Source organism: Prunus avium, chromosome 1 (genome assembly GCF_965620075.1).
Source record: "Prunus avium chromosome 1, drPruAviu1.hap1.1, whole genome shotgun sequence".
Classification (NCBI taxonomy): Eukaryota; Viridiplantae; Streptophyta; class Magnoliopsida; order Rosales; family Rosaceae; genus Prunus; species Prunus avium.
The window spans coordinates 42,154,697-42,179,764 of NC_142284.1; the positions used below are offsets into that span (position 1 = coordinate 42,154,697).

General features: G+C 38.5%; 4 protein-coding genes across 5 annotated transcripts; all 4 read left to right on the forward strand.

Annotated features, from left to right (window-relative positions):
* Positions 1–1,898: 1,898 nt before the first annotated feature.
* LOC110750350 (cytochrome P450 78A5-like) lies at positions 1,899–3,952 on the forward strand. The gene is made up of 2 exons (XM_021950658.2): positions 1,899–2,959; positions 3,047–3,952. Exons 1-2 carry the CDS (start codon positions 1,997–1,999, stop codon positions 3,650–3,652), a joined length of 1,569 nt encoding a protein of 522 aa, XP_021806350.1. The 5' UTR covers positions 1,899–1,996; the 3' UTR covers positions 3,653–3,952.
* A 1,762-nt stretch (positions 3,953–5,714) lies between these two features.
* SIK1 (Protein kinase superfamily protein) lies at positions 5,715–13,470 on the forward strand. The gene is made up of 18 exons (XM_021950676.2): positions 5,715–6,527; positions 6,650–6,738; positions 6,820–6,927; positions 7,056–7,163; positions 7,496–7,586; positions 7,937–7,989; positions 8,458–8,520; positions 8,683–8,727; positions 9,042–9,077; positions 9,784–9,839; positions 10,379–10,460; positions 10,788–10,916; positions 10,999–11,140; positions 11,756–11,909; positions 12,146–12,350; positions 12,541–12,741; positions 12,824–12,909; positions 13,046–13,470. Exons 1-18 carry the CDS (start codon positions 5,828–5,830, stop codon positions 13,143–13,145), a joined length of 2,448 nt encoding a protein of 815 aa, XP_021806368.1. The 5' UTR covers positions 5,715–5,827; the 3' UTR covers positions 13,146–13,470.
* Positions 13,471–13,778: 308 nt separating this feature from the next.
* On the forward strand, positions 13,779–15,864 carry LOC110750353 (uncharacterized). The gene is made up of 5 exons (XM_021950665.2): positions 13,779–14,179; positions 14,567–14,658; positions 14,754–14,929; positions 15,255–15,363; positions 15,443–15,864. Exons 1-5 carry the CDS (start codon positions 13,894–13,896, stop codon positions 15,743–15,745), a joined length of 966 nt encoding a protein of 321 aa, XP_021806357.1. The 5' UTR covers positions 13,779–13,893; the 3' UTR covers positions 15,746–15,864.
* A 4,940-nt stretch (positions 15,865–20,804) lies between these two features.
* PGL1 (6-phosphogluconolactonase 1) lies at positions 20,805–24,590 on the forward strand. 2 transcript variants are annotated; one of them, XM_021950699.2, is made up of 4 exons: positions 20,805–20,925; positions 21,747–21,938; positions 22,020–22,155; positions 23,749–24,590. In XM_021950699.2, exons 2-4 carry the CDS (start codon positions 21,769–21,771, stop codon positions 24,238–24,240), a joined length of 798 nt encoding a protein of 265 aa, XP_021806391.1. In that variant the 5' UTR covers positions 20,805–20,925; positions 21,747–21,768; the 3' UTR covers positions 24,241–24,590. The 2 variants fall into 2 exon arrangements, with proteins under 2 accessions (XP_021806391.1, XP_021806390.1); XM_021950698.2 differs by lacking the exon at positions 20,805–20,925 and adding an exon at positions 20,985–21,124.
* Positions 24,591–25,068: the final 478 nt, after the last annotated feature.

Genomic DNA, 25,068 nt, shown 5'->3' on the forward strand with positions numbered 1-25,068 from the left:
GCCTCCGGCTTCGACAGAAGATGCCATTTGTTTTTTTTTTATACAAATGGAAAGTAGTAGAAAAATGTGAGTTGAGAGTAAAAAATATTGGAAGGAGAAGAGTTTGTATGGAGAATTGGTGTGGAAAGTGAAAAATGTGAGTGGAGAGGAAAAAATATTGGAAGGATAAGAGTTTGTATTGAGAATTGGTGTGGGAAGTGAATAATATGAGTGGAGAGTAAAAAATATTGGATGGAGAAGAAATTGTATGAAGATTTGGTGTGAAAAGTAAATAAAATGGTTAGGAATTTATAGGGAAAAAATACAGAATTTTTTTTTAAAAATTTCAGAATTTTTTCGATATTTTTTGCAATTTTTTTGGACAAAAAAACGAGGACCGTCGGATTTCTGGAAAAAAAAGATCGGAGCGTCCCGGTTGCGACACGTGTCACATAGCCGTTGGAGTCTGACAGGGCTGACGTCAGCGCGCGGAAGTCAAATTTTTTTACCGTTGGCGCGTGTAATTCACGCGCCAACAGTAAAAAAAAAATTGATTTTCCTTGCGCTGACGTCAGCGTGACGCCAGCGCTGACGTCAGAAGACTCGGGCTGAAGCCCAGGCTAAACTTGCCCTTGGGCTTGCCAGGGCTGGTGGGACCCACGCCAAACCGGGCCAAGGGCTGCTGCGCTGGAGTGACTTGGGCTGTCTCGGGGGGCTTTTTGCCTGGCTTTGTTGTGAGCGCTGGGGATGCTCTAATGGGTATGGGGGTTGGGGTTCTGTGGGAGTGGGGTAGAAGAAACAGAGGGAGGGTTGTTGTTTTGATTTTTGGGATGGGAGGCATGAAATTTGAAAGCTAATTAATGGGTATGGGGGCTGGGGTTTTTGTGGGAGTAGGGTAGAAAAAACCAGAGGGAGGGGGAGATGTAAGAAATCAGTGGGGGTGTGGGGAGCAGTGGGTTTTTGGGTTCTGCTAAGGGAGAGTGGGTTTTCGGGGGAGGGGGGGCGATGGGTTTTTGGGTTCTGCGCAAGGAGGGGGAGCTTTGGGTTTTTGGTGCGTGGGGGGGTTACGAGGACAGAGAAAGAAAGGGAGGACTTGGTGCAATTGGGGGAGAAGGGATGGGTTGGTTTTTTTTTTTTTTTTCCTTTCTAAAATCTATTTAATTTTTAATTTTATGTTTGTAGTCTAATTTTTTTAAGTAATTAATTAAAAAACCTAGGTGCACAAAATTACTAAAATACCTCTACCATGTCATCAAACTTAACGGACTTTTAGATGGAGTTAACAGTAGGGGCAATGTGGAACATCAAACCTTGATCAAGGGGGCAAAGTGGGTCACTTTAACTTTCAAGAGGTAATTGGGCTAACAATATTTCAAGGGGCACTGTAGCACTTAAGCCTTATTGTAATTGGGCTAACAATGTTGAAAAAATGAAAAATATAAGAGAATTGGACTTAGACCCAAATTTGCCGAATCAAACCGTCTTAAATTGATTTGGTTTAGTTCAATTTTCTCCATAATTGTTGTCAAAATCAAATCAAATCAAACCATTATATTATAATTAATTCAACTGTAATTTTGAGGTAAAACCGATTCAATCCGATTTCCTCTCAAAATCAATTATCGGTTTCACCTCAAAATCAAAGTCATTGGACCGTACCCGCCCAACAATTACTCTTTTTTCGAACAACTTTACCCATTATAAACAAGTTACCAAAAGTGCATTTTTAAAGGAGGTGGGGCCCGTGGTGGGCTTTTCGCGAATCGTGATCGGATGGATAGGACACAGCTACGATATCGATATTGATTCGAGACCGGGCTTTTTTAACCCCAGTTAAGTCAATATTTTTACCACGGTTAATTCACCTACCAACTTTCTCTATTTAACTAACCCCCATTTCACACTCTTCGTACCCAGCGCTTACTCTTCGTCTTCCTCTCTCCCACTCTCTGAAAAACCGTTTTCACTTCTCTGCAAAATCCCAAAGGGTCTCGCATTCCAGCTCTGCGACGCCAAAATGTCACTCGAATACCACCTCTTGTTCACACCCAGGATGGTTCTTCAATCATCCTTTCTGGGCTTTGAGGCATTTGCTTGTTTGTTTCTGTTCATGGCCGTCTTTGGTTTCTGGCTCTTACCTGGTGGCCTTGCTTGGGCTTTTTGCAAGGTCCGGGCTTTCAAAGCGATTCCGGGTCCATCCGGTTACCCACTTATCGGGTCACTCACTGTTTTCACTGGTTCTACGCGTCACCGAGTGCTTGCTAAGATGGCTAAGAGCCTCAAGGCCGAGGCTTTGATGTCTTTCTCCGTGGGCCTAACTCGGTTTGTCATCTCAAGCCAGCCAGAGACTGCTAAAGAAATTTTGAACAGCTCCGCTTTTGCCAATAGGCCTGCAAATGAGACGGCCTACGAGCTTTTGTTTTACAGAGCAATGGGGTTTGCGCCGTACGGAGAGTACTGGAGGAATTTGAGAAGGATAGCAGCAACCCATTTGTTTAGTCCTAAGAGAATGGCTGCCTCTGAAGTTTTTAGACGTGAAGTGGGGTTGAAAATGGCTGAGGAGATTAGGAGTTTGATGGTTGAGAAAGGTGAGCTTCAGATGAAAAACGTGCTTCATTTTGGGTCTTTGAACAACGTGATGATGACTGTGTTTGGGCGCTGCTATGAGTTTGGGGAAGGCGGCGAAGGGCATGAGCTTGAGAAGCTGGTCAGGGAAGGGTATGAGCTGCTTGGTTTATTCAACTGGAACAACCATTTTCCATTTCTGGGTTGGTTGGATTTGCAGGGTGTGAGGAAGAGGTGCAGAATTTTGGTCTCAAAAGTGAATGCTTTTGTCGGAAAAATCATTGAAGAGCATAGGCTGAAGAAGGTCAAAGGTGACAACTTTGACACCGACTGCAGTGGGGATTTTGTTGATGTTTTGCTTGCTATGGAAAATGATCACAAACTCGGTGACTCTGACATGATCGCCGTGCTTTGGGTACTAATTTGTTCATATTTGCACTCTCATTTTTCGTGAATTTAGTGTAATTCTAAAAAAAAAAAATTAATGTTCCATATTTTACAGGAGATGATCTTCCGAGGAACTGACACAGTAGCTACTCTGCTGGAATGGGTTCTTGCAAGAATGGTTTTGCACCCAGAAATACAAGCCAAAGCCCAAAGTGAAATCGACTCTGTGGTTGGCGCCTCAAGGCCTGTTTTAGGTTCTGATGTCCCTAAACTGCCCTACCTCCAAGCCATTGTGAAAGAGTGTCTGAGGGTGCACCCACCAGGGCCTTTGCTCTCATGGGCTCGCATTGCAATCCATGATGTTTATGTCGGTGAAAACTTCATCCCAGCAAGAACAACAGCCATGGTGAACATGTGGGCAATAACTCATGATGAAAAGGTCTGGTCTGAGCCAAAATTGTTTAGGCCCGAGCGTTTCATGGAAGAGGAAGTGAGCATCATGGGCACTGACCTGAGGCTGGCTCCCTTTGGTTCTGGGAGGAGGGTGTGCCCTGGAAGAGCCTTGGGATTGGCTTCTGTTCAACTCTGGCTGGCTCAGTTGCTTCAGAACTTCAATTGGGTTCCTTCTGAGAAAAGTGATGTGGATTTGTCCGAGTGTTTGAAACTGTCTATGGAGATGAAGAGCCCACTGGTTTGCAGGGCGGTTCCTAGGTTTGTTTGATGATACTTTTCATTTTATGTAGGGCTGGTGCTGTGTTTGTTTATTTATTGTAAAATTAATGTGGACCCTGTTATGGTGAGTAGACTTAAATTAGGTTTGTGCAAGTTGGAGAAAATGGTCTCCTGGGTGTGCAAGTTTTGGGTATGTAGCTGGTCTCATGCACTGCACACAAGTTTGGGTTTTCCTGATGTGCAGAAAATGTAGCAGCTGCTTCTGATGCATTAAGTTACTTTCGTCTGGTTTTATGTAATGCATGGGCATCTTATGTTGTGAAATAAAAGTTAATTAATGATGTGTGTATATTATATTTATCAGAAAGACATTTGCTTGAAATTTGGTTAACTATTTAAAATTTTCCTGCATGCATGCAACCAGATTTCAATTAGTCCTACTTGAGATCTTCATGAAATGATTGATGAATGAGTAAGCATAAGCAAAACCCTCAAGACACTTCTGGTTTTGGTAGAGTATATGAGTCGGCTGTATTTTTGAGATTCATATTCCTTTTGAATTAAGATAGAGAGAATATTATCATCATCATCATCATCATCATCTATGGTGGAGCAGAGCTAAAAAGCGATAGATATGTGTGTATTGTGAAGCCAGCTTGTGTAAAGCAGATGCAACAGCGATTTGGATATCCCTGCCAAGCCTTTTTTGCTTGCTTTCATAGATTCACTGATTCTCATCACTTTTCACGTATACCTTTGCCATTGGCAACTATTGGTTAACCGTTTTGAGACTATACATTTACAGTTTAAACTCTAAATAATGATTCTACGCAGACGTGACATTTTTATATCGCTTCTTTTCTTTGAGAAATATGAGACGTCATTTATAGGAGAAAGAAACACTTGTATGAAACGGGGATAACACTGTTTTGCTATTCCAACTAATCACGGCATGTCATGCATGCGTGATAACTTTTCAACGTCACAGTTAGTAATTGATTGAGAATAACAAAACAATATTATTTCCATTTCACACAAGTTTTCTGAGAATAACTATTTGTGCTTAACTTATTAAACGAATGGCACAATTAGGTTGTCTCTAGGCTTCTGCGTTGGCTAGAATTGAGTCTTGACGATCAAACCGACTAGCTATGTATTGCAAAAGCTGTTGTGAATGGAGATCATTTCATAGGTTGCAGCAGCATATCGTATATCTAGGAAGGGGCATAAATGAGGCAGTGGCCCCCCTTGGTCAGTGACGCCTTGACGCCTTGTGCCGAAAGCCAAAAGCTTACCTTCCCCCGACAGATTAATATTGCAAATATTGCAAAATATCAAAGAGGATCGAAGTAAAGATCTAAATATCAAAACAGATCATATCAACAACAGATAGTCATTGTGCAAGTGAGTCGGTAATCGTATCAACACTACTAGTCCATTCACTTGATCATCTATTAAGCTCCCTCTAAATAATGGGATCACAATTCAACTACATTGTGTGATTAATCTTTACCCTAGTGCAGAAGTGTGGATTCTTATTGTAAAAAATCATTAATATATATGAACTACGATTGCATTCGCGTGAAGTACAAATTTTTGCTGTAGGAATCGCATTCCTCCAACTTTATTGTATATAACAAAGATGTGTGGAATAATGCTTGTCTTTTATTGCATACACTGTCCTAATCAACTCGTCGAATCATATCTATCATACTTTAATTGAGTAAAAGTTTAATCTTTCCATGTTTGGAAAATGACTGGATGTGGAGAACAAATTTATAGGGAGATTAGATAAGGATATTCCCTGGCATGGCTGCCCATTTTTTTTTATAATTTTTTTTTCTTTTTCAAAAGAAAAAGTTCCAAGTGTATTAAGGGGCAAAGTTGGTAGTTCGTAATTTTTATGGGTGCCTTGGTGCAGTGAGCAGATGGCTGGGTGAATATAGAGCGACTCAGTTCCTGGTTGCGAATACAAAGGCCCGTTGCAGAGACACGAGCTTTGTTTTATTAAGAAGGAAAAAAACATATTGGGCTCAAACCGCAAATACTAATAGATGTGAGCCCAAAAACCTAAAAGCCCAAAATCACAAAAACAGTATCATCGTGCTCAACAGCTGGTTCCAATAAGGCAGAGAGAGTTGCACCCACTCCAATCCCAGCCATGGCCTTCTCCATCAGCTAACGCACACACTCCCCGCCCTCTCTCTGTCACACCCAATCAGAAATGGATCCGATGCCCAATACCCGCCGGACCCGAAAAATCCCACCTAAACCCGAACTCTACTCCACCGTTGTCATCCACGAAGATGACGACTCCAACTCCGAATCCGATCGAGACCAAAGGCAGCGGCGGAGCAAGCCCAAGAGCTCCGACCCGGAACCCGACCTCTACGCCACAATGGTCTACAAGGGCAATGCTCGAGACGACGAAGACGAAGACGAAGACGACGACGCTTCACTCCCTCCGCTCCTCAAACGCCTTCCCAAAGACTTCGGCGGCGGAGCCTCAATCGATTACTTCGACGACGAGGAGGACGAAAATGGCGGCGATTTTGGCACTATGATCATCAAGCCCGATCGCAATCGGACCACGAGGAGGTCACGTGACTTCAAGCGAGGCTCCATCGACGATGACGGAGATGGCGATGGGTTCTCCACTTTTGTGGTCAGGTCGTCGAGCGAGAGAGAGTCGGTAAGTGGGACCGTGGTGAGGAGGACGAGCGGCGGCGCTGGTTCGACGATGAGTAGGGCGGTGGCAAGCATGCAGGCCTCGTCGGAGTTAGGGTTTGGGAAGCAGAGGAGGGGCAGTGGATCCTCGCAAGGCGAAGAGTATCGCCAAACCACTAAAATGTCGTCGAGTTCCATACCCGATAGCGTTACCAGAGAAGACCCCACTGTAAAGTACGAGTTGCTCAATGAACTTGGTGGGTTCTTGTACTTCAACTTCAATGTGTTTCAGCTTCTCCTTCATTTCTTCCTGAATGGAATTTTGCTTAGAGCGGTTTTTTTCCTTTCCTTTTATTTTTTGTGGTATTGGGAATGCCAGGGAAGGGGTCTTATGGCGCGGTTTATAAAGCTAGGGATATAAAGACTTCGGAGCTCGTGGCGATCAAAGTCATTTCCTTGTCTCAAGGGGTCTGTTTCTGTTATCTTCTTCGGGTTCTTATGCATTTGATTGGTTACTTTGTTTGGAGTTTGATTTTGATTTGTTTTTAGGAGGAGGGGTATGAAGAAATATGTGGTGAAATTGAGATGCTGCAGCAATGCAATCACCCTAATGTTGTTCGGTACCTGGGGAGCTACCAAGGAGAAGAGTATCTTTGGGTAATGGATAGCATTTGCTTTGGTTAATGGTGAAATTGCTAAATGATAGAGCTATTGTTGGTTTCTTGTTTTGTAATTTGGGTAGTGCAAAATCTGAGACTGGAGACTGTTTTTATGCGTCTTCTTAGATTGTGATGGAGTACTGTGGTGGTGGAAGTGTTGCAGACTTGATGAATGTTACCGAGGATGCTTTGGAGGAGTACCAAATAGCCTACATTTGTAGGGAGGCATTGAAGGTATGATCAACTTTGAATGGATATTTCGATCCAAATGAAACAATTCCACCTCATTAAGGGGGTCTCCTCCCCCCCCCCCCCCCCTGATTTTGCATGGTTAAGTTTTGTCATGAGGAAATGCTCAATGAAGTGCCCTATAAAATGCTTCAGTCTTTATGTTATCTCAGGTCTAATATTTGGATGCAATTTAACCAACTCAAAAGTTGTGTAGTGCTGTGCCACTTTCATTCTTTGTTATTCAATTAAATATATTTTTAACTAAATTATTTTCTGTCTATTTCATATGCTGTATTTCATATGCTGTTGATTTGAACAATATTTGTTTCGTGTAGGGCCTTGCTTATTTGCACTCCATTTTCAAGGTCCACAGAGATATAAAGGGTGGTAATATTCTGTTAACTGAACAAGGAGATGTGAAGTTGGGTGAGTGCAATCATCATTTGCTTATATGTGGTGTACTCTCTAGGGAGGGACAATAAAAGGACGTTGTTGTAACACTTGAATCATGCTGATCTTTCACATCTGATGATAATCATACGTTTTCATATTCTCCATAACATTAATAGCATTATGACATCATCAAAGAGGGTGGCAAGGAGTTTCCTTGCCCTTTGATTTTTTTTTTTCAACATTTCATTTTGACAATAGAAATGGAGTATAATAAAGTGCTCTTTACTATTATTTTCAGTTTTTGTTTTGCATGTGAAGTTCATAAGTTTCTTGTACTTTTAACAACACACTGACTCAACTTTGGTGTATGACAATGTTGACAGGTGATTTTGGGGTTGCAGCACAGCTAACAAGAACCATGTCCAAGCGCAACACGGTATGTCAATTGCTTGGATAAGATCTAAATGTCATACTTGATGCAGAATTGTGTTTAGTATGACAATTTGTTTAATTGCCCCAAAATTTGCACTTGGTATACCAGAAGTTGCTAGTACTTTGTTCTAAGGTCTGATGCTTAGTATTTCTTCTGTTCTCAATAATGGGTGTCTTTCTGGGATAAATCCCTGTGTTAGCTACCAAAGTGGTTGCTGTGCGGTTGAACTTTTGACAGGATGGTTCATGAGACACGAATCCCATGTGCCCTCACCATCTCCTCAAGTCCTTAACGCTTATTTAGGTGATTTGGTTATTTTAAATATATAATCAAGGGACTCCGCTGATTCCCTGAACTTGCTTCATTGTGATCAATAAAAAAGACAATTACGAATATTCTTTTCCTGATAGGATGGGCAGTTACAAAGCTTGATTCCAGGAATTTTTTTTAACATAATTTTATTTTACTCAGTTCATTGGCACTCCACATTGGATGGCTCCAGAAGTTATTCAGGAAAGCCGCTATGATGGAAAGGTATCTTTTGTACTCTACGCAGAATTTTATTTGTGCTATCTTGCTTCTTTCTTCTAGGACCATGTGCTGCTCTTTCTTTGGTTAACTACTTTTAGAGATAATATTATTATGGTGAAACCCATAGCAAGACTGACTTCTTGGTCTAATTTATGTCTTATTCAGGTGGATGTATGGGCTCTTGGTGTTTCTGCAATTGAAATGGCAGAGGTAATATATGTTCAGCATGTTCTTTTTGAAGGAGATATGTTCAGCATGTAAATTGTCCAATTTCGTGGAAAATTTAAGAGGTGGCTGTTTTAAGCTGCTTGTTAGTGTTTTCCTCTTTTCCTGTTTTCAGTATCTTAAGTAATTGGTTCTTTGTGACTGCTGTATAAATTGAGAATACTCGTATTAGCTCACGCTAACAAATAATTGTTTATTCCTTAGCCCCAATCGATTACTCATTATTCTCTTGCACAATATCATGCCATTCTTGGCAATAGTCATTCATTTTGATATGTTTTCCTTGTGATAATTTTCAGGGGCTCCCTCCAAGATCTTCTGTGCATCCAATGAGGGTTAGTGTTTTTTCACCTTTTATTTTCTAGTTATTAGAAAGTTGAAGTGCATATTTTCTTCATCATAATTTGTACCTTGGTTGCATGGTCAATTGGAGTATGGGGGTCACTTTCTGTGTTGCATATTCTTTGATTGGGTGCTTTTATTGACAATAAGGTTTAGAGATAGCATTAGTAAAAATTGGATGTTTCAAGAGGAATGCGCCTTTGATATGGGGTCCTGGATAAATTCAAGTAGCAAAAATATTATATTTTCTAAGCATAAATAGGGATTCTGTGATGTGATGTGAATATATTCCATGTTTGGAGGAGAGTGACTCAAATGTTGTGTGGTTAATAGAAACTGATATGAGTATGGGACTGAAGGGTCTGATTAACCATCCAAATTTAAACAGCCTTCAACTCTCTTTCCCTTGGTTCCATTCTTTTCTTTTGGTTAAAATTTTCAAAATATAGTGAATAATGAATTGTGAATATTCATTTTTATAAAACTTTGAAGGAAATTTAGCTTCTGAAGATGTTGGAAAGCTTGTGGAGACTTAGCAAAAGAGGAAAGGAAAATTCTGCAGCATCCATCTTTCAATTGTTTTTTCTACCTTTCCCAAGTTGAATGTTGATTTGCTAAAAAATTTCTTCGTTTTTAGTTTTTTCTGTTCAAATCATTATTTGATGAGGGGATATGTAACCTATTTATTGTCTATTATAGGTTTTATTCATGATATCCCTTGAGCCAGCCCCGATGCTTGAGGATAAAGAAAAATGGTCCGTTTTCATTCTTTTGCATCTGTGATCTTATTCTAGCAATTATTGAGGACAGTAGCCTGTATAAAGCAGTTCTCCTGACACATCTGGTATCACAATGTTAAAATACTTTCTACTCTATCATAAAGCATTGTTGGTTTTGTGATTTTGTGATTTTTGGGTTCCCTATGAGATTTGTACTCAACCAACATGATTTATTTTTATTTTTTTACCAGAACCACTGCTGTGGTTTGAACTAGTAACTACTGAGCATGAGTTAAAACTTAAGCTTATGACTTGGAGTGACTCTCTGCCTGGCCCTTATACAAGCTGCTGTACTTGAGTTCAATCTGTTTTTTCTTTTAGGAGGGGTTGCAATAGAACTATAGGAGTTATCATCAAACAATTAAGAGTTCTGATGTAAAGTTGTACTGGTGCAAATTTTTAATTCATGATGGTTTTAACTTTTGTCATGTATAAGTCCAAAGTTTTTTGCTTTTATTGTGCCACATTGCTAAAATGGTATTGAACATCTTATGAACTTGGGTTTTCTCTTGCAGGTCTCTCGTGTTTCATGATTTTGTGGCGAAGTGCCTCACAAAAGAACCTCGTCTACGTCCTACTGCATCTGAGATGCTGAAGGTAGTGTTTTTAGTGAAGGGCTCCACGTTCTATTAATAAATTGGGATTATGAAGAGCCTTTGTTTAAAATTTGTGTCATGATAAACTTTTTCCATCAAAATCAATTTCTTTCCTGTAAGAATCAACTTGAAGCAATGATTTATATAGAAACTTCTGATGATACTTGCAAGCATACGATTCCTTTTGGGAGTAATTTTATTTACATAAAGTGGATTGAGTTATGTACAATATTAAAAAGGAAATATCATGGCTCATCTTTACTAGTGCTCATAATCCTACAATTTGTGTCATTATTCTGAGTTAAAAAACATTTTATTTAAAATACAGCACAAATTCATCGAAAAATGCAAATGTGGTCCCTCTGCAATGCTGGCAAAGATTGAAAAGGCAAGGCAAATTAGGGCTTCCATGGCTTTGCAAGCACAAAGTATTGCTCCAGTTGAACTGGATGATAGCGTATGAAATCCTCCTCCTTTTTTTCTCTCTGTGCGTGTTGTGTCAAATTTTTTATCTGAATATGCAGTTTTAATTTGAACAGACACTTGTAGTTTCAAAAGTCAATGAGGATTATGGAGATACCGTTCCTTCAAGGCCTAATAATCAAGTGGAAAATGAAGTATCTACAGCTAGCACGTTGAGGAAGCAGCACATATCTGGTGATGCAGGACTGGCCGGGGAAGGTATGTATGCTATTCGACTGAAGACTTCTAGATGTGCTGCACCTGATAGTTACGTAACAACTTAATTTCTTCAGAAATATTACTGAGATTGGGCTGATTCGCCTTTATCCACACGGTAATGCATGTGCCATCTACTCAGATGTCTGTAGTAAGCTGTCTTGAGTAGGCTGAAATATGAAAAGCTAATTTGTGTTTGGATATTGAATTCAGGGCAGGGACGTTAAGGTCCTAATGGAAACTTGTTCCTTTAATTTTTTTTCCTTTACACATTTATTGTTATTTTTTTAATTGCATGAAATATTGTGATGAAGCCAACTGTGGGCTTGACGATATGTTTTCATAATATTAGATTTATAAGGATGCGAATGGAATGGTGAGCTACTAGTGATAGTGATATCTTTTACTGCTTTCTATTTTTGGTACAGGACATCACTTGATGTTTGATATATTGGGGTTGCTCTATTCATGAATTGTGAATCACTAAGACCAGTTGGCTAAATGCATCTTAGTGAAATGATTCTGTGAGGGCATAATTATCGATTCTCTTGTTTGAAATCGTTTTGCTCTTGGGGTAGGGCATGATCATCTGATCTACGTAAAACCTATGTTTAACAGGTAATTTTGGCACTGTAATAATTCACGGTGGAGATGAAAGAGATGAGACTGCTAATCAGACACAAAGTTTTAATGTCAAAGAACCTGCACCTGGTCCGGGGTTTCTTGAAAACCCTTCCAATACTGGCCCAGGAGGTAAACTGGCTGAACCCAGGTACTTCCCTCACTATTTATTTGTGAATTTTTATTCAGAAATCTGTTTTTAAGATTTTTTTTCCTTCTTTTTCTGTTTTGGTTGGGGGGTGGGGGGTGGACGTAGTAGTTTGTGATAATACTAATTTGCTTATGTAGATAAAAGATAGATTACTTGATATACGATATAAATTGCCTCGTCAAAATATAAACTTATTTCTAGAAGACTGCACTGAATTTATTGGGATGTTCTATCAGGGTGGAAAATGCAGGAGGTGCTTCCTTACATAGCACTTCGGTTGGAGAACCACATTCAGTTACACAGACCATACAGGCATCTTCTCTTTCAATTCTTGGCTCTTCTGAGCAGAACCTAAAGACAAAAGGACAGGTTGAAGGTCAAAGCAGTGGCACATTGAAGAATGAAACTGTCAACCGGAAAGCTTTTGCTATGCAAGATAAGGTAATATTCGTCCTGAATTTTATGGTTACCAGTTGATGGGTCCCTATCAGAATCAAACATGCACTCCTCCCTTTCTAGCCACTTGGTTCCCTCCTCACTAATCGAACACCATTCCAACCCCCTCCACTTAAACCCTCCCCTTCCAAGGTCATTGCAAGTATTTAATTGTTTGTTTTCATTTTTATGGCAGCTTTGGTCCATATATGCAGCTGGTAATACAGTGCCTATTCCATTTTTGAGGGCAACGGATATATCCCCCATTGCTCTTTTATCAGATAATGTTCTTGGAGGCATGCATGAGGATAATAATGGAAGTGTAGCCGTCGAGGCTCTACAGGAGCTTTTTACTGGTGATGGACAGTCTAAAAAGGGACGAAGAGGGCAAAATGAGGTCAAATCTCTCTCTCTCTCTCTCTCTCTCTCTCTCTCTCTCTCTCTCTCTAAGCATTTTTTGATCCCTTGATGTGCTGCAGATGCCCCTCCCCCCAAGCGTTTACAAAAGGCTCTTTACAAGTTCAACTCTAATGAATCTCGCACAGGCTTTAGCCTACCACAAGATGTATGTCAACCAAATTATATTTGCATTGAACATTTACTTTGGCTTGGGACAAAATGAAAAGAAAAATGTTGCTTTTACAAGTGATTTCCTTGTTTGTGTTGCTTGTTCTTTACTCCCCACATCTTATTTGCTTCAGGTGCTACGAAGATATGCCGCTCCAAGAGTTGCAAGCAACTCAGGAACAACAGACGATTCAAAATCTTTGTGATACACTAAGAACCATTCTTAGATTGTAGGAAAATGTAGGCTGCCAGACTGTAATTTTCTTTCTTTTGATGATCTATATGTTAAAAGGGTAGATTCTATCAAAAAAGAAAAAGAGGCTAGATAAACTAAACTAGAAGGGAGTGGAGCTCTGCGGTTGACAATGGGTAGGTAGTCAGTGGTTGTTGTGGTCTGCCTTGTACAATGCCGCGGCTTCACTATGATGCGTATGCCGTGTTTTCTTTTCTTTTCTTTTCTTTTTCTTAAATAAATTGTATCAAGTAAATAACTTTCCTTGTAAATCACGTGAATAATTTTGTGGAAATGAAAATTATTAAAGGTTCTGTTCTTTTTCAATTCTCTCCAATCTCCTACGTTATTATAAAGGAAATGAAGCGCATTTTACATGGCAACTTATGAAACGAAATTTTCAGTCTCCTTTGTACAATAAGAAATTAAACATCAAAAAAATCTCTCTGGGAGGAGATATGAAATTTGGCGGTGAATTGAAATATACAACTTGATAACAAATTAACTTTAAGAAAATAATTCGAAAACGGGACGATCACCATAAATCACTATCTTTTTTATTTTCTTGAGAATAGGCAGTAGAAGTTTTTTTTTTATTTTCTTTAAAGTTTCTTGTATCAAAATCATAACCCGATAAAGAAAAAGAAAAAGGAAAAGAAAAAGAACGCCGCGGAACCGGCGAATTACTAGAAAGTAAAAGACGGAGGGAGCTTTGCTTGCCAAAACCCAAAACCCCAAAGAGAGAGAAGGATGATGATGAGGAGGAGCCTACAGTTTCTCAGTGCTCGCAGGTGCTTCGCCTCCTCCTCTTCATCTTTCAGAAGCCTTTCTTTCCTATCAGCCCACCCCAAAAGTCCATTACCCTTTCTCCTGAACTCTCCTCCTCTTTCTTCTTCTTCTTCCTCGTCCTATCTATCTGGTTTGGTTGGTTTCTCTCTTAAATCCTGTCCCACAATATTTCCTTTTCTTACTCTTCGCTTCGTAAACACAGAGTCTTCTGAGGATACTGAGGATAATCAAGATGACCCTTTTCAAGGTACATCTCTATTTTCTCGTTTATCCGATTTTTCCATTTATGATCTGTTAAATTTATATATAGTTCTTTACTTGTAATTTTTCGGGAATCTCTAAGAAGTTTAATTTATAAAAACAAAAAACAAAAAAATCTTTATGCTTCTTTGAATGGTAATTAAGCATTCACATTTCCTTATGTAACTAGTTATCAAGGCCACAACTTCAGTGATTGTTTGTGTTATGAAGAAAAAAACACCTTCAGTTCAGTGTTTGTAAAATTACTCTAAATCTTACAGAGAGCTAGTAGTTAATAACTAAATATATGTGGTCTTCTTCTTATATAGTTGTTTTCTTTACACATTCCCTTGTATTGTTGCTTCTCAAGGGTGTAAAAGTTTCACATTTTCAGGTAAAGAAATTGAAGAGCAAGGTACGTCAGGTGGATGGGAAGAGGGAGACACCACAGATGGTTGGGAGGAAGAGGACGTCGGTGAGCCTGAGGTACAATGGTCTGGCTTCAACATTTTGATTGCTCAACCTTCATTTTGGCTTTAAAATTGATGTTTCATTTGATGCTAGTCATTGATTTTGTACAGATTGGCGATGGGGGTGATGGTGGTGGGGTGGTATTGCACGGTGTCCCCTGGGGTGAGCGGGCTCTGTCCATTGCTCATGAGGCCTTAAAGCAATTTGGAGATAATGTCAAGCTCTTTTCTTTCAAGACTACTCCTCGAGGATATGTATATGTGAGACTGGACAAACTGTTAAACGAGTAACTCTTCCACTCTTCTCAGCAATTTTTTTTTTAATAAACAGCTTAACATACAAATTTTGGCAGTTAACAGATGAAACTCATTTTCCCATAGACTGCAACTAGGAGAATAGCACATGCTTAAGATGACAACACTTCAGATTCTCAGTTTCCTTCCATTGATTGTTTGCTGAAGGCTACTTGTCACAAAAATAAAAGAAAAGCCTTCTCAAGTTGTGTTTGCTTTGTAAATGGAGGAAAAATGAACTTTATATATTATGAAATTCTCTTCATGTGCAACCCTTTGTTATGTTAAGGTTCTGATATGATGTTCTACTTTTATCAGATATGGTTGTCCCAGCATGGAGGAACTTGAAAGCTACAGTCAAGAATACAAGAAAAGATTAGATGAAGTTGGAGCACTTGGAGAAATACCTGAAAATTTGGCTCTTGAGGTATTAAATGGCTGGCTCTATCATGTGAATTTGATCCATACAAATATGTTTAGTGTATAAAACTACTTTTGTTTCGAAGGTGTCATCTCCGGGTGCAGAGAGGTTGCTAAAGATACCGGATGATTTACATCGGTTCATAGATATGCCTATGAGAGTAAGCTATGTAGAAGATGTGGATTCTAAATGCCACGAAAAGGAAGGAGTATTCAACCTGGAGACCATCGAGGCAGAGTCCGAGAGCTGTGTGTGGAAGTTGGCAAATGTGAAGGAAAACAGGGACCCTGCTAGCAAAGGCAGACCATTAACACGTAAACAGAGGGATTGGAGATTAAAATTGCCATTTTCAGGGCATAGAAGGGTACTTCTGTATCTAGAATACTGAAAATCGCCAATCTAGTTGTATTTTAGAACTCGAGTTGCTAAAGCTTTATGATGTTTCTGTCTAGAAAATATTGGTTAGGAAACACAGATTTTAGCAGATTTCTGGTGTTGCAGTTTGTATCTTATCTGGAATTTTGTCTCAAGAATTTAACTGGAGTAAAGAAACAACCTCAATTTTTCAAAACATGTGAGATTGAGTTTCATATCTTCAGGTTCCCATGTGGTTGGAATATGCTTTATTGTCTAAATGATGGCACCTCCGTGAAGCATGACCTGATTTGCGATTGTGTGTTTGTGTTAAGTCCAACCCATTTACTTCTTCAGCCACAAAAGGCTTTGCCTCTGTGCTTGTTTTCCGCGTTAAGATTCTTTTCGTTTTTGGGCCATGCCATGTACAAATTCTATTGAAGTGGCCGAAGGGACCATTCCATCTCCTGCCATGCCTCATTCAGGGTAGGCAAGTATTTGGTGGGTGGGAGCTGACAGATGCCGCTCTCAAACTGCAATCTAAATCTTAACGAACGTGAGAGACATTTTCAAAGCTTTAAGTGGACCAAAAGCTTTTAAAAAAATATATATTTTATACGAGTGATATTGGGGGAAGCGAATTCATTCAAACAAACACAGAGCTTCAGGTGCATACAAAAATAACTGTTCTTAATCACTTGAACATAATACCTCACCTCAGGACCAAAAACTCATTTAGAAAATGAGAAATGTTACAACTTTTTTACATTGTGTAGATAAGTTAGACAAGATGCAGAACCAATCGTGCAACATTTTTTCAAGGTTAAGAAAAAGTGAAAAAGAGAAATTGATGTCAGCAACTGGATCTATTTGAAGAGAATCTATGGGAATTTTGAAAGAGAAAAAAAAGGGTCACTGTTTTCATAAAGCAGATGAAGAAAAACAACAAAGGAAATGAGCGAATTAAACAGTTAAAATTGACAGCAATGACTTGAATAAAAGGGAGTTACGAGCTATTATTATGAGTGGGATGGCCACTGTTTGTCCTCGTGGGCCTGTGGGAGGTGGTTGCTTGTCGGTTTTCGGTTGCTCTCTATCCTCAGCACTTTGGTTGGATTTCAATTCCGTTCAATTTTAGGCCAAGGAAAAAAGTCCCAATGACACCCTCAGAAATGAGGGATTTTGATCAGTGATGAAACGAAGAAGAACCGAATTGAAAACTACAATGCCAAGGTCACAGTCTTGGTGAATGTAGATGGAAAGAGACGGAATACATGCCATAAAATGATGAAAGATTGATATGAGTGGGATTTACATGTACGTCAATTGAAAAGAGCATATGTCCATTTTGGGAGGCCCCCAAGCAATAGAGTAGGCTCATAATAGATCGGTGGACCACAAAAACAGACAAGTGGGTTTCTTTCTCCGTTCTTACATCATCTGATTTAGACTCCTCTCTCCCTCACTTATTGACAAATTGCTAATTAGGTTCCTCAAAAGTCTCTCTCTCTCTCAACCCATTTGGCTGCACAAGGAGGCCGTTCATAAAGGGTCCCTTTTCTTTTTGGACAGTATTTTTTTCGTCATACGAATTCCTACATTTATATCAATAACAGTTTCTTTTTTTTATTACAGATTTTTGATGAATTATTTTTGCATACATCTTATTTCCTTTTAAAAAAAAAGGCAAGCAATACCCTTTCTGTTTTTTTCTTTCCTTTTCTTTTCTTGGATGCATATACGTACAAACATCAAAGTTCAAAGTTTGTTACCAAGATCTAGCATGTGGGAAACTTTTAACGTATTGAAACAGCCAAAGAAGCATGGCCATTCAACCTGAAACCAAGCTATACTGATCCCCAAGTTGAAAATCTTCCAATATGTGGGGAAATATTATTACTTTTGGAAATATATTTTTGCTATATAATTTGATGAGCAACAAGAACCCACCAAAAAACTAATCACAGATTAGACTCTACTGTACATAATGCAGAAGAAATGAAACCAAACTGTACTTCATGGCCTGTTATGTCAAAAGTAGATAACATTATTGTTTCATTGTCCCACTTTTAAATTAGTATTTGGTAGGCCTCAAGACTGAAACAAATGAACCAAATGGAAGAAGAATCCTTAAACTAAAAGTCTGTCTAAATTTAACAATACACCAAATGCCTTTTCAGCTCAACACTGAGATTTTCAATCTACCTATTTTCAGGTTGATGGGTTCTAAGACCAAACAAACAAACATCATCAAACAATTAATGTCATAGATGTTGGTTGATTGTATGACCAGCCAATTGAGAAAGGGTCTAAATTGACATTGATTGGATATCCAGCTAAACTTTACCTTATTTTTCAGTATCCTACAGCCTAGAAGAAACTAGGACATGCATGGTGGAGGCAACGACAATGAATTTAGAATGCATTTGAATTGGAGCAAATCCAAGTTAGAATCATTTTAGTACGCAATTGTTATACACCACTTGATTCACAAGTTTCTAGACTTTGTTCAAATTCAATGACTTATATTACTATTGGTGTAAAATAATCAAAGATACCAATTTGCTATATAAAAGTTTGTTACTTTGAAAATTGGGAAGAGCAAAAGTTGGTGAAGTTACATCCCCCACACGTTACTCGTTTATCTTAATTTTCCCCACATAAGGCATCTCATCAATCATTTCAACGCCCAATTTCAAGTGAGTTTGTGTTAATGTTGTTGCTTTCAGCCATAACCACATTGACTACTACTTTGTTGGCTTTTTGACAAAATGGAAAACCGTAGGCTGAAATGTTGATGGAAAAGTATAGCATGAGAAGAAACAATTAGGAGATGATTTTGAAAGGGAAGCCTCAGATTGTCATTCAATAATGCATCCGCATAAAAAAGAAAAGTACTTCATTTTGTACTCCAAGTTTTGTTGGGGTAGGGTTGCTAGATTTGCATGCTATGCTTTCCAGTTGAAAATCTGATGGGATCGATTAGGACCACCAATGTCCTGAAACTTTGAGCTTTTGTGAAACTATGTTTAGGCAAAAACAATGGTCTAGAAAAGCTAATTGCCCTCAATATAGAGCATTAGTTAGGACCACCAATCCATTGAACACATAGATGATTTGTAATAACTGATTACATGCAATGTTATTGCAGAGAAGATATGACTTGTAGAAAACTAATACAAGTGGTAAAAGAAAAAGAAAAGAAAAGAAATAATGGTTGTATGGTCAATTTCATCGTCCATCCTTTTCAATGGTTCAATAATTGTTAACGAGAGGTACAAAATGAAGGAAGTCTAATGAGCTCTCATTAAGGATGACGAAATTTCCATTAAAGAATGAAGCTAAAGAGCACATACATAAGACCATTAAAAAAAGACTAGATCAACTTGGAGAAACAGTAAATTGCAGTGTCATTACAGAAAGGAAAAAAAATTATGCCTTCATTTTATAATAAAAGTGGTAAAGTTGCGGAGTTGCTCTCAGAAGAAACTAAGTGGCATTTGGGAGCAGCATTATGAGAGGTGTTCGTTTCTTTGTCAAACAGTCAAAGTTATAAGCAACATAGTGAAGTGAAGATGTCAGCCAAGCCATGGTTCATGGCGCTTGCTTCTCCCCAAAAGGAGTAAACAAATGTAAGAAGACCCCATCAGTGTGTGTCAGGCTTTTGTAATGCTAAAGATTCTTGAAACTGGGGTAGGAGGGAGGAAGGAAGTCTTGATTCGTCATGATGGTGGGGGCTTTGATTTGTTGTTAGAGGCTTTTATACTTTTTACTTGAACAACTTCTTCTGCCACTTTTTCTGATTTTGATAGCATGAGATTCCAAACTACTCTTGATGTGTTTCATCATCATTTTATTTATTTATATGGTGTATTTACTTACTTGTGAAAATTGCGGTGGTGGAGGTTGGAGAAAATGATGGCTGACATAATATTTTCAGTATAAACACCATGAAAGATGACATAAAGCTGGTTTATATGATTAAGGAAAGCCCCCAGGAAAGAAACTGTCATGCAACGGGGATACCACTTTTTGCTATCTCCGGCTAATAACACAAAAATATATGGATAATTTTTTCACATGTCATTGTGTGATGCCATGACCACTTTCAAGTAAAAGATGGAGTAACAAATTAAAGTGCTTGAATTCCAGTGATCTTAGATTGGTTCTTTCAATTAGTTGATCAGTTGGTGTGATTGATGTGCTTGAATTGCAGCAAATCAAGGAAATGAGGAGTGAGATAAAGAAAAAGTTCATTGCACTTGTTAAAGCCCACCCAAAGAAAATTGCTCACTTGTATTCTCAAGTACAAACCACCCCCTGGAGGTGGATGATCAATATGTGGGATCAAGGAGGTGATGGGTAGAGGGTAAGACACATAATAATGCACAAACATATAAAAGTGAACAAATAGCTGCTTTTGAAGAGACAAAGAAAAAGAAATTTAAAAAGCATGTGCAAAGCAAACAAAAATAAATCAGGAAGGAAATAATTTTTGGTTTGTTTTATTATTGGCTTGTAGGAGATTTGACCTTCTTTCAATTCTAAGAAGAGAAATACCACCAAGTCAATACTTAGTTGGTAGATAACAAAGATGTATGTAACACAAGAAAAAGAAAAACATTTACACCGACCGTGTGAAATAATGAAAGTACAATCACTTGTGTTTTTCTTAAATCCATGTGATAGGAAAATTCAATATTTATGGGAACTAATTTTAGCAATACATTTAAAAGCTAAAGATAGTTTGGTATTTACACATTAAGGAAAAGAATACACTACCATTAGCCATTACCATAGAGAGAAATTAAATCCCATAACCATAAATGGATATCTTGGAAAATGTTCTGTTTTGGCTTTTAGCCTTAAAAGACAAAATTACTAGAGGTACATTTATTTTACTATTATTAATATTTTTTGGAATATCAACTCAAATTGACTATACATAAATATAAAAAAAAAAAACTTTTATCTATTTATTATTCACTTTTGTTTTTGTTTGTGTCTCTTCCCTTCATTAAGCAGAGAATCTAGGATACATGGATTTTCTGTTCCTCTGTAAAAGAATAGAAAGCGAGAGAGAGAATCGCGTGTTTTTTACTTTTTTGATTTTCATCTTCTTTCTATCGGATTTTATCCGTTTACTTTGAAGAGAGAGTTGTATTTGTATGTGTGTTTTGTCACGATCATTGGATGCACGTGGAAGCCCAGAAGGTAAATTCCTTTTCAACTTCTAGTGAAGTTTTTATTATAATCAGTAAATGGATTTTAGAGTTGTAATGTGATGATACTATAAATATATTATATTATAATTTCGTGTTGATACCCATCTTCCACCTTCGTCAGTTTCTTACTTCTCTGCCACCACCTCTCTCTTTCTTCCTCCTCCTCCTTCTTCTTCTTTTTCTTCTCTGTAAGCATCTGTTTCTTCTTTCCTTGTTCTTACTATGCCTTGCACTGCTGTTTGTTGTAGTTTCAGTAATCTTAGATTGCATGGCATTATGTATTTCTTTTGTGTTAATAATCTTTGTGTTTTCTAAGTTGCTTGCTTTAATGGGATGTGAGTTTTTTTTTTTTTTTTTTGGTGTGATCTGGGTATGCCTGCTTTTGCTATGAAATTCATAAATTTAGTAGCTTTATGGGTTTGTTCCCTTTGATCTTCAGATTACGATCATCATACACTTTGGTTTTATCGCAGTGTTGAGCTCAATTAAGACTCCAAGCGCAAAGTGATTGTTTTTTAGTAATTATGTTTGATGAGCCCTGATGTTATATGAAATTCATCCGAATTATGAATTTTGTGGACTGTAGATGGTAAAGATTTTTAATCCCCTGAGGTAATTCAATGCCCATGAGCTGCAAGTGGACGGCTATATCATGTTTACTCTTCTGACCAATAATTGAAAACTTTCTGTTGCCCAGATGGTTGTTATATAGTTTTGCCTGATCTTCCTTTTTGACTAAAAATTTAAAGGTAACATTGCGTTTATTCTTTTTATTCTGTCTAAATTTTGGTCCTTTTCTTGTCGCAATAGTGCTGTTAAACTTGTTGGAAGCATGGCTCTTTCCGGAGGTCACAAAGATAGAGAGTTGAGAGTTCATGAAAGTTTGGATGAGCTTAGCACTGATTTGGCAGACTACATTGCTGAACTATCAGAGGCATCAGTGAAGGAGCGGGGTGTCTTTACAATTGCTTTATCTGGTGGTTCTCTCATTGGCTTAATGGGGTATCCATGCTTTCCTTTCCTCATCTGGTTTCTCTGTTTTATGTTTTTTGTGTTAATGTGTAATTTTTGGTGGAAAAACAGGAAACTCTGCGAAGCTCCTTATAACAAGACTGTAGACTGGGCCAAATGGTATATATTTTGGGCTGACGAGCGCGTTGTGGCAAAAAACCATGCTGATAGCAATTACAAACTTGCAAAGGATCGCCTTTTGTCCAAGGTTTGTATGGCTATTCTTCTGTCTTTTTTACTTTCCCAGCCTATTGTAGGCTGTATTTTGTTCTTGAAGTAACTGAGTCGAAGGAAAGAACCTTGCTTTCAACTTGATGCTTTCTTATTTCCAATCTTTCTCTCCTTCAAAAAACCAAATGTTGGGATGAACCTTGAAGCAGTTCTTCCTACTTTACTCTCTAACCCTGTTCACATTCCATCCTTATTTTGGTCCGTTCTGTTTGCTCAATTATGCTACTTTATGTGTGTAACTCCTTACACACTGATGAGCTGCGCTGTGATGTAGTACCCAACAATTGTGAACTGTATCTAAACTGCTTATCAAACTTATCTAGTCAAGTTTCTTGTATAGCGAGACTCTCTATCTGTTGCTGATTTCTGTAGTTTCACTAAATCTCCATATCACTATTGGAACTACACCATGTATTGCAGCCGTCTTCTGGTGCAGCTATTCAAGTTTGTCTGGTCATTTATTGCATCCTAAACACCAATCTATTTCATAGCTACTACAGTAAACCTTCCTTTTAATGGAACTGTTTGGTAAGATGGATGTTTATCTGTTTTTAAAGGCTTGAAACATATGTATTTAACTGATCCTAAATAGCTTTAACTGTGCTTTACTTGGGGTTGAATGCAGATTTCTTTTTCGCCCTTCTGCCCATCTAGGACATATCGTGATAGATCTTTCACCTTTCTTCTCATGCTCTTGACATTTCCAGCTTGAAGCTTGTTACCACTGCATTAGTCTTTGTTGCCCAAGACAAAGCCATCTTGGGTGACTTTTCCTCACCTTGTACTGGATCGCTACCGTTTATTGATCCCAATCTAAGGAAATGATATATGATGAAAAATAGGATTATTTGTTCAGTATCTAGGCTGAATTAGTAGAGAAGCTTGAAAGATTGTAAAAGGAAAGCCTTTTGCAAAGAGTTTTGATGATGCAGCAGAGGCACTACTGTTGATAGAGTGCAACTTCTGAACCGTATGACAATTTATTTCATTTTGCCTTACTTTAGTCATGATGTGATGCGTTCTACCATTGTCATTAATGAATCTTGCTGTTTTAAATGGGATTACACATTTTATCTCTCACTTAAGGTAGGGAAGAGGAATCACCTCTATATTTTTAATACAAACTTCTCTAGTTGAATTTCACTAGGCAGTTTGTTGGCTTGCATTTTCTAATATGGAATATATTACATACAGTAAGCAGTTAATCTAGCATCATGTTATAGTTAATCAAGCTATATAAGTTGCACCCCTTTTTATTATTCTGTGGCCATCATCTGCATACTGACGTGCATTTTAGCTGCTTGCTGAGAGCCATCGGGACTATATTGCTAGTTTTGTGCACATAATATCCTTTATTATTAGAGAACAGATGGACTCAAACTTATTACAATCTTCTGTGGATCGTGTGTTAGTATATTGGAACTGAAAAGTTATGAAGTTTGCCTTTTTCTTTCATTGAAAAGCTTTTAGTTGTGAATGGTGGCTAGATCATTGCAGTGTTTATTTTGATTTTGGTACATTGTGGTCGTCCATCTTTATGCTCATGCTCATTTTCATATCATGTTTGCAGGTACCTATAATTCCCAGTCATGTGCATTCTATTAATGACACAGTGTCAGCAGAGGAGGCTGCTGATGATTATGAGTTTGTCATTCGTCAGTTGGTTAAATCTCGTGTGATCAGTGTGTCTGATATAAGTGACTGCCCCAAATTTGATCTCATCCTCCTGGGAATGGGGCCTGATGGCCATGTTGCCTCGCTATTCCCTAACCACTCGGCACTCGAGGAGAAAGATGAATGGGTAACTTTTATTACTGATTCCCCCAAGCCTCCACCTGAGCGAATCACATTCACTCTGCCCGTCATCAACTCGGCATCCAATGTAGCTATAGTTGCGACCGGTGACAGCAAAGCAGAGGCTGTGCACCTGGCAGTCGATGACGTGGGATCCGACTCCCCATCAGTGCCAGCAGGGGTTGCCCAGCCACTGAAAGGGAAGTTGGTGTGGTTTTTGGATAAGGCATCTGCCTCAAAACTTGAGGGTTCCCAATTTTCTGCATAGGGTCGAAATCTCATCATGTCCAAGTGTATGTTTGTATGTAGTGGAGGGATTCAACACCTGTGATTCTATTTCGTTTTCTTTAGCCACCTTTTGTTCAAGCTTTTGGGCTAATCTCCCCATTTTGCCTTGCCTTCCTCTCTAGTTTAGTGGGGTTTGGAGAAGTGTGATTACTATCCTTTTGTAAGAAGAGGTCAATAAAGTTGGGGTCTTAATGCAAAAGCCATTTCTGGTTCTATTTGCTTATAGGAATGGCTCAAGGTCGATGGATGATGTTCTCATTGGTAAACCAACCCATGGACATTTTAAAGAGTAGCCTATTGATATTCAGCAAAGGTCTTGTTTTTTGGCCCCCTGGTGCTCTGTAATTTTCTCTTCTTTCGGTTCTCAATTTTTGGTCAATATCTCCATACAAATGGACCATAGAGGACATTATTTATATTAATTAAATAGCGAAGGCCCCACCCAAATGATGATTATATTGTTCTTATTTGCTCTTGAGCTCTTAAACATAAGATCTTGAACTTCTCAGAGAGGAACTAGACAAGATCAAAGGTTTTTCTAATATTATATTCTATTTTGTTTATTAAAAAAAAAAACTTGAAAGTTGTCATAATTTGCATTCTTTTTTCTTGAGGACTGTTGGGTGAGTCTAGCAAAATTGGGTATACGTGTGGGTTACCACAACTTCCGAGTTTGTGCTAATTGTTTGTCTTACGAAATGATAATCTCTGGATGGAATATTGATCTGTCCCTCTCATCAAAAACCAATCTGGTTTGTATAAAATCCCTCACACTGTTGGTGCAGTTTTTAGCGTGACTGGAGCTGCA